Raw genomic sequence first — 16,522 nt, 5'->3', positions numbered from 1 at the left:
TGTTTCCATTTCTAATCTTGCTTATTTGGTATCTTTCTTTGCTTGATTAATGCATGTTATTAATTTAACAAGTCATGAAAATACTCCTCCAACATGTTTTATATTCTTGCTTGTATTGTCGATAATGCTCCAGTTTTGTCCTTTACCAAAATCAGTGTCCAAAGTCAGTGTTTTCACTCCTCCTATTCATTATAGAGAATAGTTACCCTCCACTTTTATGACTACATTTTACTTCTGAGTTGTATCTAGTTTAATTTATTTTCTTTAGTCTATGCTACTACAGTATTATAAAGAGATAAAGTTTATACAGTTGTATGGGCTAATCTCAAGACTGCTGGACAGTTTATTATTAAACTTTCATCAACATACTTCTTATGATCATAGAAATAACTCAGACTGGGTATTATTTCACTGTGACAGGGGGGAACTGAGCAGTAAACGAAATTCACCACTTATCTCTAAGAGCAGAACAGTCCATGCTTTTATAATATACTTGATGTAAGGTGTTCCTAGAGTGCTGTGGAATAGCTGTGGAATTATACAGTACATTATGAAGGTAAATAGTCCATTTAGAAGGTCTTCTATTTCCTGTAGGTTCCTTTTCACCATAACACCTTCAAGTGCCGGGCTGAGTGGCTCAGACGGTTGAGGCGCTGGCCTTCTGACCCCAACTTGGCAGGTTCGATCCTGGCTCAGTCCGGTGATATTTGAAGGTGCTCAAATATGTCAGCCTCATGTCGGTAGATTTACTGGCATGTAAAAGAACTCCTGCGGGACAAAATTCCGGCACCTCGGTGTCTCCGAAAACCGTAAAAGTTGTTAGTGGGACGTAAAGCAAGTAGCATTATTATTATTATTATTATTAACACCTTCAAGCATCTTAAAATAGATTTTTTTCAAATATTTTTCATATAAACAGCTACAGGTAGGACTTCTGAGGACTGAAAATGTAAAAAAATCAATTATTTTTAACTCTCAGTGGAAGTATGACAAGAAGTAAACACGAGTACTGTAAGCTTCTTTTTGTATTGTTATACAAACAGCACTGTATCTTAATAAAAGATGTCAAATCAGGAAATTAAAATGGCATTTTAAATTTTATTCAAGTAAACCTGGAGGCAAGAGCTATTTGTAGATTACATTTGCAGATTGCAGCTTTAAAATATTCAACAAACAGCTCAGCAATTATTTGCTGAAGGAATCAAGGTTTGTTGATGTTACGGTAGTCATAACTGAGTTAGTATGCTGCATCAAGGTTAGGGCTTTGGTATACTACACTACACTACACTATTTTTCAGTTCAGTTTCTTTGGAAATTGATAATGTATTTCTTCCTTACCTGCCTTATCTTTGGAGATATTTGCTTAAAACCTCCCAAACCATGTTGCTCTTCAAAGAAGTTCAGCTGCACTAATTTTCCTTCTAACTCCTTGAATTATCTAGTACAAAATTATCACTTTTTTTATCCTTTGTTCTTCCAAGGCCACTTTAAGCAAGCTTTTGTACCTGTCCTCAGTTATGTTGGATAATCTGGTATCATGTTCTGATAGCAGTAAAGGCCTTGGATAGTATCTAATCAAACGTACAGTATTTCTAACTTTTCCTCCTTTCAGATGTACTTTTTGTTGTAAATTTCAGTTGAAAAGAGATACACAGTAATTGTGGTGTATGTACTGAAACTACTGTATATTTAGATTGAATTAATTACTTATTATACTCTACAATATTCTAAAAGGCATTACAATATCTGAAACACATTGGACTTAATACAATGTTATTTCAAGGTTTGTTTCTTTAACCTATGGAAGTTGTTTCATAAGTCATGGCAATCATATTATATCTTCCAAACATTGTAAATCCAGTATACCATTTGAAAACCTGTATCACTCTTTACTGAATGTCACCAACAGACATTTGTATGCACTGGTTGCAGCTTAACAATGTACAAAAAAGTTAGGGTGCTGCCGGCCCCCGTGCTCCAAGATAATTGAACGGCGATCATGTGTGAAAATGGCAGCTCGCTATGGCAGAAATTTATGACAGTGTCATGCAGAATTTTGACAGGTGTTAGTTGTCAAAAGCTTTTGAGGCTTTCAAATGTGGATGCATAGCAACTGTTGACTGTAACTGGGTGGATGTCTCTTGTCCAGTCTCACAGATGTATCAGTGATCTTCATTGAAATATGCTCAACAGAAGACAGGCACTGGTCTGTACAGGAATTATCCACTCATATAGGTATTTCTGTGTTGACAGTATTCTGAATTATACAAAAGACATTGCAGATGCACAAAATTTGTGTTCATTTCATTCATAATAAAACAATAATTTCTATTTACTTAAATTTTGATTGCCCCTTGCCATTAGCTGCTGTACCTGGATCCTATTTACTGCCAGCATTGAAAAGTACATTCCAGTGGCCTTCAAATTCAAGCAGTGGAATTACACATCAAGTTGCTTTATTGGAAAACATAACACAGTAGCCATGGCTTAGGGAATAGTTCTCATGTAATTCAAATTATTAATAACTTTAAGTACTTCTCAATGCATAAATTTATGACAGTGTCATGCAGAATTATGACAGGTGTCAATTTATTGCTAGTAATTTTAAAGTGGGGGTTTGGGAACTCTAAGTTTGTATGCACATGTTCTGATTGATATAGCTATGTAGACATTATAATAAGCTTTTGGACTTCTGCTGTGTCAGAAAAAAAGGTGAAATTCTTTATGTTTCGCAGAAAACTTTGCTCCACTTCATGAGAAGAAAATCTCATCTGTTCGTGAGCAAGACTTTTCTTATGATGAAGGTTTGAATTTAAGAATGCTTTACTGTTGGTCTATATTAAGTGGTACTCTTGTTCATCACTGGATGGCTCACTGCATACTAGCCTTCCGAGTGCGAGGTGACGACACCATTTTAGCTCCAATTAAGATTCAACATATGTGCGTAAACAGCAGGTTACCAGACAAAGCAGGGACAAATGTGGTAGAAGAAATAAATCAAAATAAAAGAACATAAAGTGCAACACAAGGCTGATGGGATAGAAGAATAGAATTCTATTTCTTAAATTCAAACCTTCATTATTGCAGAAGTCTTGCTCGTAAACAGAGCAATGTTCACTGTGAAATGTAAAGAATTCCACCTTATTTTCCTACATGGCAAAACCCCAAAAGCTTATCATAATATCTACAATTATGGGCCGTGAAAACATCAATCTAAATACAATAGATGTAAGCGCTCACAGCCAGCAGCTGTCTTTCCTCACCTTCTCACCCCCCACATTCCGTTCTTCACTATCCCCACCATATACAGCTGCCTGTAGTTGTAGACACAGCATAGCAAGTTAAGAAAATGTTATTACTTGATGTAATTTGGAACATTTTATTCACAAAGATTATTTTATTAACAAATGAATAAAACAATAATTAATGGTTTAAAGCAAGCAGTGTTTAATACTGCATATGCAAATAATACAGAATGAACTCTCACATTCATTGCTGTTACATTTAAATTGATCAAATCGTAACACAATCTAGCATAAGTTCATGACGTGATAGTGAAAATCTAGCACAAAATGTGAATGGCAGAATACAAGGCAGTAATGTGCAAATCTTACAAATAAGAAACTGGTACAATCATTTTCAGCACATTCTTTTATAATCAAATCAATAAATTAATTTGTGAGACAGTATCAAATTTTAGTACATTTACAGTAACGTTAATGGAATAACCAATCACTTCCCAGCCATGTCTCAACATTGGTATGAAAAAGTCAAGTTGAAATTATTAAGTGCTAGAGATTGGCTACAAACAAACAATCTGCTTTTGGGTTTTAATTTTGACTGACTGTGTAAAAGACTTGTTCAACAAATGTTTTATATTTAATGAGCTAAACATTTTAGTTGTCGGAAAGACCCAAGATCATATGGCTAGCAAAGATACATAGTTCCTTTTGGTATGTATTCAATTTGCACATGTTTGTTCATCAGAGATTAAAGTGCCACTTTGTGAATCCAAAAGATGATGATTTCCTCCATCTTCCTTTAACTGCAGACGAAAAGCTTTTTGGGATCAGTCACATACATATGCTTTCCCCATCTTCCTGGAGGAGGAATAGTCAATGATGACACATTTGAAGGCATCCATTTATACAGTAATGTTAACATGTACCCTCAGTCCAAACTTTTCATTTCTCAGAAAACATCTCATATCTTATTTCTCCAGTTTTAGGAATGTGATAATGCACAGTGGAAGTGTGTAAAACTGTTTTGCCAAACAAGATTACTTAAAACATTTTTACACCATGGAAGTCATAACTTCTTTGTGTTGCCATTTCATATTCAAAATGGGACTACTAATATAAATTCCAAATATTGGCATCTGGAATCTCTTTCTCTTGTCACAGTTCATTAATGAACTGAAGAAAATTGTAACCATTTTACAGTAACTTATGTCTTTTTTCTTTATCTTCTTTAAAAGTTTTGTTGCCTAGTTTACTTACTTTATGGAACCAAATTTTTAAATGCCATTAAGTTTTGTTAAATAGGAGTCACTTTGGAGAGAGTGTTTGGGATGAAACAAATATCTACTCTTACCAATCCAATGCTCCATCTCCTATTTTGTTTTAAATAAATTCTTCCATATAAACTTGATCAATTGCACATTTTCCAATTTCTCTATTGTGTTCAATGTGGTTGATAACTCCATAAATTTGTCTCCAAGTCATTTTAAACTTCCGTGTATTGTATATGGGTCCTTGTTCCTTTATTTTTGGTACATGTCCAAGAATGTTTTGAAATGAAAATCTTCCACTGACTTACAAGGTCATCCTCAGCCATCACAAGATATGTTTACATTTTGTTGATGATGGTATCCCCTCCTCAACTTGATCTTTGTTTTCTAAATCAACAAAAACAGCTTCTTTCTCCTGAATAATTCATATTCTTGTTTTTTTTCATGTTTTTTCTAGCAATAACTTCAAGTTTCAAATTTGACTGATGATCCTCTGAAATACTTTTAGTAAAATTTGGTGATGCTCATCCTATTTCTTACTGTTTTCATTTCTGATGACAGGTACAGATGATGCAGACCTCGTATGTATGCAGTGGAGTACTTTACTTGGTGTGGCACTGGCTTGGGTCTTGCTCCAGTTTGTAATCTTAATAGCGTGCTATGTTGCTACCCACTGGCGACGACGGTTAACTTCACCACAAGATGAACACAAACTACAAGATGATTTTCCTGGTTATGACAGCAGTCGACATGTACACTGGGCTGATGAGGATAAGTGACTTAAGTGCAGTGTGTGTAGTAGGTGAGTCTTCCTCCCCTTGATAATTTATTATATGTACTTCAAAACAAATAGATTTCAGTGAAGTTTCAAAAAATAATAATCTGTTATGGTATATAAAGAAGTGAAAAGAAAAAACTAAATGTTGTTTCAAAGTTTTTAAATTCAAATAAATATTATTTTATTCCTAGCATCTAGTTTAGAACTGATTCTATCTCATCTTGTTTTATTGATAATCTTTCTGTAATATTTTATTTCAGCTGCTGTTATCTTGCTTTCATGTTTATCAACTATTTCCCATCTTTCCCACTCATATGGTAGAACTGGAGCAAATATAGTTTTGAATACAGTATTGTGTTTGGTTTATTTTTAATTGCTTTATTCCTTCCTTAGAATGTTTATTTTGCCATCTTCATTCACTTCAAAATTTCTTTGCATCCTCTATGAAGATTGTTCCGAGATATTCATAAGAGTCAACTTGTTCTAGTACTTCTCCCTCACATATGATATTCATCTCATAATCCTGCTGCTATCCTCTGGCTACTGTCTTCGTCTTGCCCTGCATTGCATTTATTTCCATTCCTTTCTATTCCAGTTCTGCAGAACATTCAGTTATTGCCTTTAAAGTTTCTGCTCAAACTCTGTTACTATGATGACAATGACCTCTGCATAAAGCAGAACTTGTCTGGATTTCTCTCATGTTTTTAATTTTTTTAATAACTGTTAGGTGTCTCTCAAAACTAATTTAGGAATAAATAAATTTAGAATCTGAAAGAACAGAATTATACCTGAAAAAGAAACTTTTCTAGAGAATATAGATGTGGGATGCAATAGTTTATATAAAAAGTACCTCAGGATATGGTGGCATGCGGAACTTTATCAAACTAGTTTGTGGACTGGTGAACACATTCAAGCATGACAAATTGAAGTATTAAAGAGCAGTTAAAAATATTTGACAGATATCCTCTCTCTCCCTGTTCAGGTTCTACCATTAGTATTGCAAGAAATAAGGCTAAGATCTGCCTCCAGGGTAACCCTCTTATTTTTAAGAGTAGTTCTTTCAACCTTACCTACTCAATTCTCTCATTTTTATTACATGGATAACCCAAATTTACTCTCCTATGTAAACTTTATTACTGGTTAAATGTTCTCTCTGATCCATCTTTAATCCTATCCTTCACTCATTCTGTCAATGTGATCAAGTTATGTACTAGTTTTTTTTTTTACAAGAAATTAATGTTGCACATTTCTTATTTCTCTTAATAAGTATCTTATCATAATTAAAAATAGGAGAGGATTTCCACCAATCAATACTTATTTATTGTATATATTAAACTACAGGACCGGTTTCGACCTCATATTCAAGGTCATCTTCAGCTGAACCATACATACATATTTATATAATGAAGCTTTGATTAAGATTGTGGTGTTGAAGGAATGCCATATGATGATGATGTACATTTAGTCACATACAAATGGGGCACGTCTTAGCGTGAACTGGCGTATATGTCATTCTGTACAATATTGCAACTGTATGTCTAAAATGTTGAAGGACTTAAAACTAGTGTATAAAACACGTCTTTTCCTAAACTAACTTATATATATGTACAAGATAAAAACAATATATAAAAACACTTCATGCATATGAACATTCGTTCTTGCTTGGTGGTCAATACATCGACTAACTTCCGTATTTAAGTCTTATTCACAGTTGTACACTTCAGCTGCTATTCTTAGAGTTTGTAAAATTGCATGGATAAAAGTTTTGTCTTCCTGTGCGTATGTGAGATAAAACACGTTCAATTTTAAAAAGGTGCCAAATGTATGGATGAAATTCAAGTAAAATATGTTCAGCTCTGCTGTGTGTGTTGCCCTTTTATTAGAACCAATTCATGTTGTCTTTTTGGCGTCCGTAAGTTTGGATGACATTGGTTTCAAAGTAGTGGCTCCTTTCCTATTTGTAGCTGTGCAATGATGTTACTCGCATGTCAAACACAACTCAGCTACACCAACAACAATACAAGCTCGCATGTCAAACACAACTCAGCTACACCAACAACAATAAACATAACATCATTGCACAGCTACAAATGGGAAAGGAGCCACTACTTTGAAACCAATGTCATCCAAACTTACGGACGCCAAAAAGACAACATGAATTGGTTCTAATAAAAGGGCAACACACACAGCAGAGCTGAACATATTTTACTTGAATTTCATCCATACATTTGGCACCTTTTTAAAAATGAACGTGTTTTATCTCACATACGCACAGGAAGACAAAACTTTTATCCATGCAATTTTACAAACTCTAAGAATAGCAGCTGAAGTGTACAACTGTGAATAAGACTTAAATACGGAAGTTAGTCGATGTATTGACCACCAAGCAAGAACGAATGTTCATATGCATGAAGTGTTTTTATCTTGTACATATATATAAGTTAGTTTAGGAAAAGACGTGTTTTATACACTAGTTTTAAGACCTTCAACATTTTAGACATACAGTTGCAATATTGTACAGAATGACATATACGCCAGTTCACGCTAAGACGTGCCCCATTTGTATGTAACTAAATGTACATCATCATCATATGGCATTCCTTCAACACCACAATCTTAATCAAAGCTTCATTATATAAATATGTATGTATGGTTCAGCTGAAGATGACCTTGAATATGAGGTCGAAACCGGTCCTGTAGTTTAATATATACAATAAATAAGTATTGATTGGTGGAAATCCTCTCCTATTTTTAATTGTGCAATTGTCAATACGGAAATGAAGATTATAGATTACGATATCTTATCATATTCTTAAAAATTACAAAATAATATTGTAAAACTTTATCTACACAATTAAGAAACTACAATTTGGGCCCTTCATGATTTGGAAGGTTTGATGCAAGTTACTGTATGATCCCGAATACCACCCGCCACCGAATAAGACCCGCACCCTAAATTTGAGACGGCAAAATGCGGAAAAATATCAAAAATCAAATAACTTACATACCTATTTAATTTTCTTCAAATATACCACAAATATAAATTGAAACAGCTTACAGTTAATGAAATCATCACAAAAATCATAAATAAAATCGGTCCAATACTCAGATCATTCACAATTCTCCGTCATCATCTGAGGTTTCACCATAGGAACTTTCGTCGCTGGCACCTTTCCACAAATAGTCGTCCTCACTACTGTCCACTGAATTTGAAATTCCACATTTCGTTAAAGCTTTTGGACACTAGATTGTTGGAAATGCGTGTCCACGCAGTCTTGATCCTGCAGCATATTAGTCCCACTTCAGGCCTCTTCACTCGTCCGGTTGGTGTTAACGCGTGATCACCATCAGACATCCATTCGGTGTACAACTGTTTCATTGCAGTTTTGAAAGGCCAGTTCACGCACACATCTAATGGCTGTGGAATAGAAATGAGTCCTTCAGGAATTATTGCAAGATCGGTGTTTCCTTTTCTCATCATATCTTTTCCGGCGTCAGTTGTATGTCCTTGGTAACTGTCCAACACAAGCATGTTTTGTTTTTGTAACAAAGCTCCCGGGTGACATTGCCAAGCACACTTCACCCAGTCCTCAACTAACGCTCTGTCCATCCAGCCGGACTCATGTGTTCTAACAATAACACTGGACAGCAAGTTTCCTTTTGGAAGTGTTTTCCTTTTCAGAACCACATATGTAGGGAGTTTAGTTCCATCCGCTAATATGCACAACATTACCGTGCATCGTTGCTTTTCGTTACCACCTGTTCTGATGGTTACACTTTTAGAACCTTTAGTATCCACTGTATTTTCCAATGGCATTTCAAAATAGACAGGTGTCTGGTCAGCATTCCCAATTTGCAACAGCAAATAACAATTTTGCTTCCTCAAATGAATAATGTGACGCTGAAAGGCCGTTAATTTTTCATCATTCGCCCCAGGGAGATGTTGTGAAATAGACGTATGTCTCCGAATGCACAATCCCTTTCTCCGATAAAAGTGGCTTGCAGTAAAACCCTGTGTTTTGAGTTCTTTTGAGATCTCTAGTGCTTTCAATTGACTAATTTCACTGGAAACACCATATCCTATCTCACGTTTTTTTATCACAAATTTGTGGAGTCATTCTTGAATTTCCAGAAACACTGAACTCTGCCCGCAGAATGCTCTGCGATCACAGTTACTTTTTAGAAGTTTTTCCTTCTTCTTCCGCCAATCACAAATACACGATTCATCAATATTGTACTTTCTGCCAGCGGCATGATTTCCGTATATTTAAGGTTCACTTACAACTTAACGTTTCTCACGCACAGTAAATGACCACAGACACTGTTTTGAATCCATCGCTTACTATCGAGACAGCACTTTCATGGGACAGATACGGAACTCAAATGTGAGCGAGGTAGACTTCTGTAACCAACAGTCTTGACTCTCGCAAAGTACGATATCCTACGAGATCAGCTATTCGTGCACCCAGCCTGCCAGCAACACTTGTGAAACAAATGACGATTAAGCATCCAAGCAGCGGCTTTCATATTTACTGCATATTTACCCATATTCTTTGATTTACCGTATTTCATTACCTTACATTTTGCGTTTACATGCCACTGTAACTGTATTGAGAAAAAATTTGATCTTTTTTTCCAGAACGCAACTAACACACAATAAGAGCTGAATGCCCATTTACATGTGGCATATTGAGTACGGTAACCATATTCAAATCTATTTCAATACTCCATGTAAACGTAGTAAATATTTATGAGAATGAACGGCTTGAATATGACCCGCACTCAAGATTTAGAACCAATATTCTGGGGAAAAAATTGTGGGTGGTATTCAGGATTATACGGTATTTATTGCTGAATACCTAGTTAGGAACTGAAATTAGACTGTCTTATTTTTACTACCATCTTAATACAATTAATAACTGAGAAACCAAATCAAAACCCATGGCACTTAAAGCCCTTGAAAGGGCCTTGGCCTGCCCAGCGACTGCTGCTCAGCCTGAAGGCCTGCAGATTACGAGGGGGCATGTGGTCAGCACGACACATCCTCTTAGCCGTTATTCTGGGCTTTCAAGACGGGGGCCGCCATCTCACCGTCAGATAGCTCCTCAATTCTAATTACGTAGGCTGAGTGGACCTTGAACCAGCCCTCAGGTCGAGAGAAAAATCCCTGACCTGGCCAGGAATCGAACCCGGGGCCTCCAGGCGAGAGGCAGGCACACTACCCCTACACCAAGGGGCCGGCTAATCATAGAGAAAGAGTAACTTAAACATTGTATCTGTACAAAACATTACATGCCATTGTTCTTATCATCACTGATGTAATAATATAAGGCTGGCAGATAAGCAGCTGATGGAGGGCAGCAAGCTAATAGTTTGACAATCTCTCACCAGGTTCATATTTAGGCTCCCTACTTCCTCACTTTCTAAATGCACACAGTACATACAAATTAAGTACAGTACCCAATGAACTCTCATTTAAATATCCCTGTGTGTCACACTGGCTCAGATTTAAATCGCAGTGGAGAAGCTGTTTGTGCAGCACAACGGAAAATAGTTTGTACAAAGAGAAGTAGACAAGATATTAACCTGACATTTTGTCAGTAGGTGATTGAATTCATGCACTCACCTACAATAATGTTTTTGTGTGATAGATTTCAAAGCAATCAGGGAGATGTAGTGGAATTTTGCACTTCTTGCACTGCCACATTGTCTCACTTGTTTTCTGCTGCTTTGAGCACACAAAACATTGCTTAGAGGGACTGTTCCTTTTTCAGTACTAAGGATGTGCATGGAAAAATGAGCCCAGTTTCCAGCTTGTAGCCTAAGAGGGGTTGCACTAGGTGAAGGTCGTCCCCGGACCCTGTAATCGGGCAGCTGACATGGTCGCAAGTAACTGTACCGTAGGATGCTAATGAGTTTATTAATAATTTCACCTATTCAATACATCAAAATTTTTAACAATTAGGTATTTATCATTATTACCATAAGAATGTGAGACATATTTCGCCTTTCATAGAAGGCATCATCAGTTACTGTACCTCCTCAAAGTTAAATCAGGTACCTGATTTATATTTAAATTATAATTACTAAGAATTAATATTAACATATTTACAGTAGGACGAAGGCATATAACAGCATCCATCAGCAGAGGACCAACTTGAAATTCTGACACTACACTATTTGAAATGTTAGGAAATGTAATTAGAAAGATTTATATTGACATATTTACAGTAGATGGGAGCAGTCTAAGGAAAAATATACAAGTAATTGGCACCAATGCATAAAACAACAATATCAGTCGTTGGCTGCTGATCATTTGTTGTGACCTCGGTATTAATGTGTATTACAACTTACCGGCCGTTGGCTGTTGATTGCTAGTTGTGTAAGGCACATAACAGCATCCAGTAGCAGTGGTCCAACATGAAACTTTGACACTACACTATTAGAAATGTTAGGAAAAGTAATTACTAAGATTTATATTAACATATTTACATGGGAGCAGTCTAAGGAAATAGAATACAAATGTCCCACACCAATGCATAAAACCATATCTCTGCCGTTGGCTGATGATCACCAGTTGTGACAAGGTAACTACACAGTGTCTAGCAGCAGTGATTTCGTTTCAAAATTCAAATATTACATTGTTTGGAATCCTAGGAAAAACATTCCAGCACTTTGAGAGATACCAAATGAGGCCCCATCTAGGAACAAAGTTGTGAACTGAAAAGGTTACCTGGTTGAAGTCTCAGGTTCAAGAATTTGGCTCTCAATAAGCTAATGGTGAATTTAACTGGCGTAAAATGAAACTTGAATGGAGTGTCTTAAATTATTTAGGCTTAAATTAGGTGTAGTTGAAAAGAAAGGTCAAATAAGCACTCTAGCATTCTAAAAAATGTAATATATTAAACTCAAATTTAGGTGAATGATTCTAAAACCCCACAACAAGTTCTCTTGAAACAACTATTATTATCAAATAATGGCTGCCATTGTTGTCATTCACAATGCACCTATAACTTTTCTTGGTTTTGCCATTAATATTTCATTAAAGTTTCACTGCAAGAGGATTGACAGTTGCTGGACATGAAGTTTTACTAGCACATTTACCCCTACAACGGGACCAGGAGAAGAACTCCTCCTACTTCTAAAGCCATCTTCCAACTTTATATACTCTCCAAGTTCTCTTCCATCTTCTATTTATTGAACGTTTTTGAGAATTTACACAATCTCAGCTTGAGAGGAGTTCTCCTATCTTTAGAAGCTATCGTCATCGGCTGTAACTTGATCCGAGTATATATAACTTCTTCCTGCATAAAGTGAGCAGTTCAACTCAGTTTATGGATGTGTTTGTGATGACTAAACAGACAAATCTTGGCATAAAACATACGCCCGCACAAATCACACTAAATGGATGCAGGAGGGTGGGGTTGTAATTGACAGAGTTTTCTTGCTTGTCGCTTGCCTCTTGATGTCTGCAGCATTCTCTTTCAAACAAGTTGACAGCGGTGGATGTAGTGTTCTACCACAGTTAACGGTCCACAGCACATTATTCCCATGTCTGTACATTTATACCAGTTGTCTTCATGATGTGTTTCAGCTGGTCATTAAAACGCTTAAAAGGGGCTCCATGAACTCCACTGCCAAAGCAAAGTTCACCATAAAGAATTTGGTGGGGAAGCCTGATATCACTCATTCAGTGAACATGGCCTAATCATCTCAATTGATGAGCGATGATTGTTGTTTCAACGCTAAATAGCTGAGCTTTGTCAAGAACTGCAGTGCTCGTCACATGGTCCTCCCACTTGATATTCAAGATGTATCTCATTTTTTGTTGGTGGAAGTGCTTAAGTTTTTTGATATCATGGCAATAGTGTCCAAGTTTCACAGCCATACAGCAGCATAGAAATGACAACTACTTTGTACACCATGAGTTTGGTATGCAGTTTTAGGTCATTATTCATGAAGACTCTGTGCATTAACTGTCTGAATGCTGCATGAATAGCCCTAATTCTTTTATCAACATCTTGTTCACAGGTACACCATTTAGACAAGATACTTACAAGATATGAAAAGTGATATCAACCTGCTCCAGTGTTGTGTCTAAGATGCAGATACTGAACTCAGGAAGAGTTCATACTGGGGCAGGTTGTGCAAGTACTTTTTCTTGCAACAATGGCAAGACCAAAGTGATCACATGCAGTTTTAAAGCAGTTGACTGACTGTTATAGTTCTGCAGATGTTAGAGCAGAAGATCCAGTGTCATGGCATACTGCAGTTCTGTCACCCAGGTAACCAGACTACATCTTTGTGAGCAAAGTCTTGCCGGATTGAAAAGGCCTCCATCAAAATGAAATTTAATCTCCATGCCTAAGTTGTTTGCAGTTGCTACATGCAGCATGGCAGCCATGTACAGTGCAAAGAGTGTAGGAGCAAGCACACAGCCTTGTTTCAATCCATGAGTGATTGGGAATGACTCTGATACTGAGTTACCATGAAGAACCTGCCCAGACATGCCATCATGAAGAGCTTGAACCAATTCCACATAAAGTTCAGGACATTCAAAATGTCTCAATACTTTCCACATAGCAGATCTTGGTACTGAACCAAAGGCTTTTTCCAGATCATAGAAAACTAAAGACAGAGGCTGCTGCTGCTCTGCATTTTTCTTGGAGTTATCTAGCACAGAAGATCATATCTGTTGTGCCTCTGAACATTCAGAAACCACTGTGAGACTCAGGCAAAATCCTCTCTGAGATAACTTGGAGCCAGTTTAATAGGATTCTTGTGAGAATTTTACCTGCAATTGACAAAGCGATATACCATTGTAGTTCCCACATACACTACGATTGCCTTTCTTGAAGATAGTGATGATGGTAGCATTCTTCAAGTCGTCAGGTAGCCTACTTCTCAAGTTTCCCAAATTAAGAGGATGAGTGTGAAAAGTCTAGTCTTCAAGGGTATACCTCCATTTTGTATCAGTTCCAGAGAGATGTTATCAGGACAAGGAGCCTTTCTTGGTCTTAGTTGATTGAGTGCTTTGGTGAAGTCTCTGTATGTGGTTGGAACTGCCATCCATGGTTGTTGGGGCTGCTGTGAGACATTATGAAGAAAGTCCTCAGTGACATTGGAGGCATGATTTAGAAGTGCAGAGAAATGTTCCTTCCAATGCTCTAAAATTTCTCCATTATCAGTTAAAATGATGGAGTTGTCAGCAATCTTCAATGACCCCGATGAAGATCTAATTGGCAACTTAGGCATGGAGATTAAATTTTGTTTTGATGGAGACCTTTTCAATCCGGCAAGACTTCGCTCACAAAGATGTACTCTAGTTGCCTGGTTGACAGAACTTCAGTATGTCGATGACACTGGATCTCCTGCTCTAACACCTGCAGAACTATAACAGTCAGTCAACTGCTTTAAAACTGCATGTGATCGCTTTGGTCTTGCCAAAATAGAAGTTTTTCAGGGCATCAAATAGTATTTGCAGTTCCTCAGCTTTTTGTTGCCACCTTATTCTTGATTTCCCTAATTTTTTGCATGACATCTCCCTTTATGTTCCAAGAAATGTGATTTATTCACATTGCAAGATGGATCTTGAAGATAGGATAGATGGGCTTCCCGTTTGGCATTATCATTCCCTTAATTTCTTCATTATTTTCATCAAACCAGTCTTGTCTTTCTTTTCTTCACAAAACCAATTGTTTCCTCAGCTGACTCAGTGATGACCTTCTGAAACATGGCCCACTCCTGATTTGTACTATCACTGCTGACAGAATGACTAGCCAGTTTATGTGAGATTGCATTTCTGTAATCTGTAGCAATGGATTCAATTTGAAGTTTAGAAGTATTGTATTTCTTTCTGGACAGGTTGTGGATGGATCTTTTTGGTTTGCGACAGATTGAGATTCTGAACCGGAAAATAAAGAGCTTATGATCTGTCCAGCAGTCATCAATGTTTCTCGCGGTCCTTGTAACAAAGACATATTTTTTATCACAATGCCTGTTGATGATATAGTCAAGGATGTGCCAGTGCTTTGAGCAAGGATGCATCCAAGTGGGCTTGTAGCGATTAGGCAGGTGGAACTGAGTATTAGTTATAAAGTCATGTTTAGCACATAAACCAAGGAGTAGTACACCATTGGCATTACAGTTGCCAAGTCCATGTTTTCCCATCACATTGCTTCATTATTGGTGATCTTTACCAACTCTGGCGTTGAAATTGTCAAGTAGTAATAGCTTGTCTTTTAGTGGTACTTTGGTGATGGTAGTGCTCAGCAGGTTGTAGAATTGGCCTTTAGCTTTTACATCAGCATCCAAGGTGGAAGCATATGCGGAGATGAATGTCATAGATTTATTTCCAGAGAGTGGGATTCGTCATAATTCTTTCGCTGACAGCGTTTGGAGTTAGCTGATAATCATTCACCAATGTGGTCTTTACAGCAAATCCAACACCATGAATGCAGTGTTCTCCATCATCATTTCCCTTCCAGAAGAGTGTGTAACCTGAGCTGAATTCTGTAAGTTTACCTTCACTAGACAGTCTGGTTTCACTTAAGGAAGCAATATCAATGTTCATTTGTCCAAGCTTATGGGTGACAAGCGCTGTTCTTCTCTCAAGTCTGTTATTGTTTTTCAAATCAAGTAGGGTTTGAACATTCCAAGTTCCTATAATCAAAGTTTTGGTAATCACTGTTTTTCAACCACATAAGGGGTGACCCACTGGGTGCGGCCTCCCAGCCGGCTGAGAGTATGACTACTGATGTTTAGTCCACATTTTCTAGAGCCTACCCCATGTAGGGTGGGCAGTGGTGATCCTAAATAGGCCTGCCCAAACACAGATGCTGGACCAAATTTCTGAGTAGTCATGGGGTCTCAGAAAGACGACCATCCCACATCTGCAGACAATGTGTAGGTTCGAACTAGAGGCTTCCAGTTTCACCCAAAACCTGTCCCCACCATCCTTATCCCATTGCTGTTGGACTTGAGTTAAAGGGTGTGACAGTAGGGGAAAGTGCTACAAGCGGGATTTTGTTTAAGGTGGATCGCAGCTTGCAAGGAAGTGACCCACACACTATGATCTCGGAACTATACTCTGTGGCACAAATGAAATGTAGCGTGCTGGTTCTAGTACCATCACTGCAATAGACTGCCACAGACTTAAATACCATTGAGTTGCGCCTTCACAGCCAGTCCATCTGGCATGACCTCATCTGCCTCCTCGACCGTTGAGAACCACA

The 16,522-nt window shown here is 37.3% G+C and overlaps 1 protein-coding gene across 1 annotated transcript in view; it reads left to right on the top strand.

The window, feature by feature from the left end:
- Positions 1-16,522, top strand: part of LOC136858163 (uncharacterized) — a 159,135-nt gene that overhangs the window by 116,037 nt on the left and 26,576 nt on the right. Inside the window, exon 14 of the mRNA XM_068225437.1 lies at positions 5,072-5,312. Within this exon, the coding sequence (XP_068081538.1) occupies positions 5,072-5,289 (218 nt within the window). The 3' untranslated portion in view covers positions 5,290-5,312. The remainder of the gene's footprint in view (positions 1-5,071; positions 5,313-16,522) is intronic.

The sequence above is a fragment of the Anabrus simplex genome, chromosome 1 (genome assembly GCF_040414725.1).
Source record: "Anabrus simplex isolate iqAnaSimp1 chromosome 1, ASM4041472v1, whole genome shotgun sequence".
Taxonomy (NCBI): Eukaryota; Metazoa; Arthropoda; class Insecta; order Orthoptera; family Tettigoniidae; genus Anabrus; species Anabrus simplex.
This window is presented reverse-complemented; position numbering and strand designations above follow the sequence as displayed.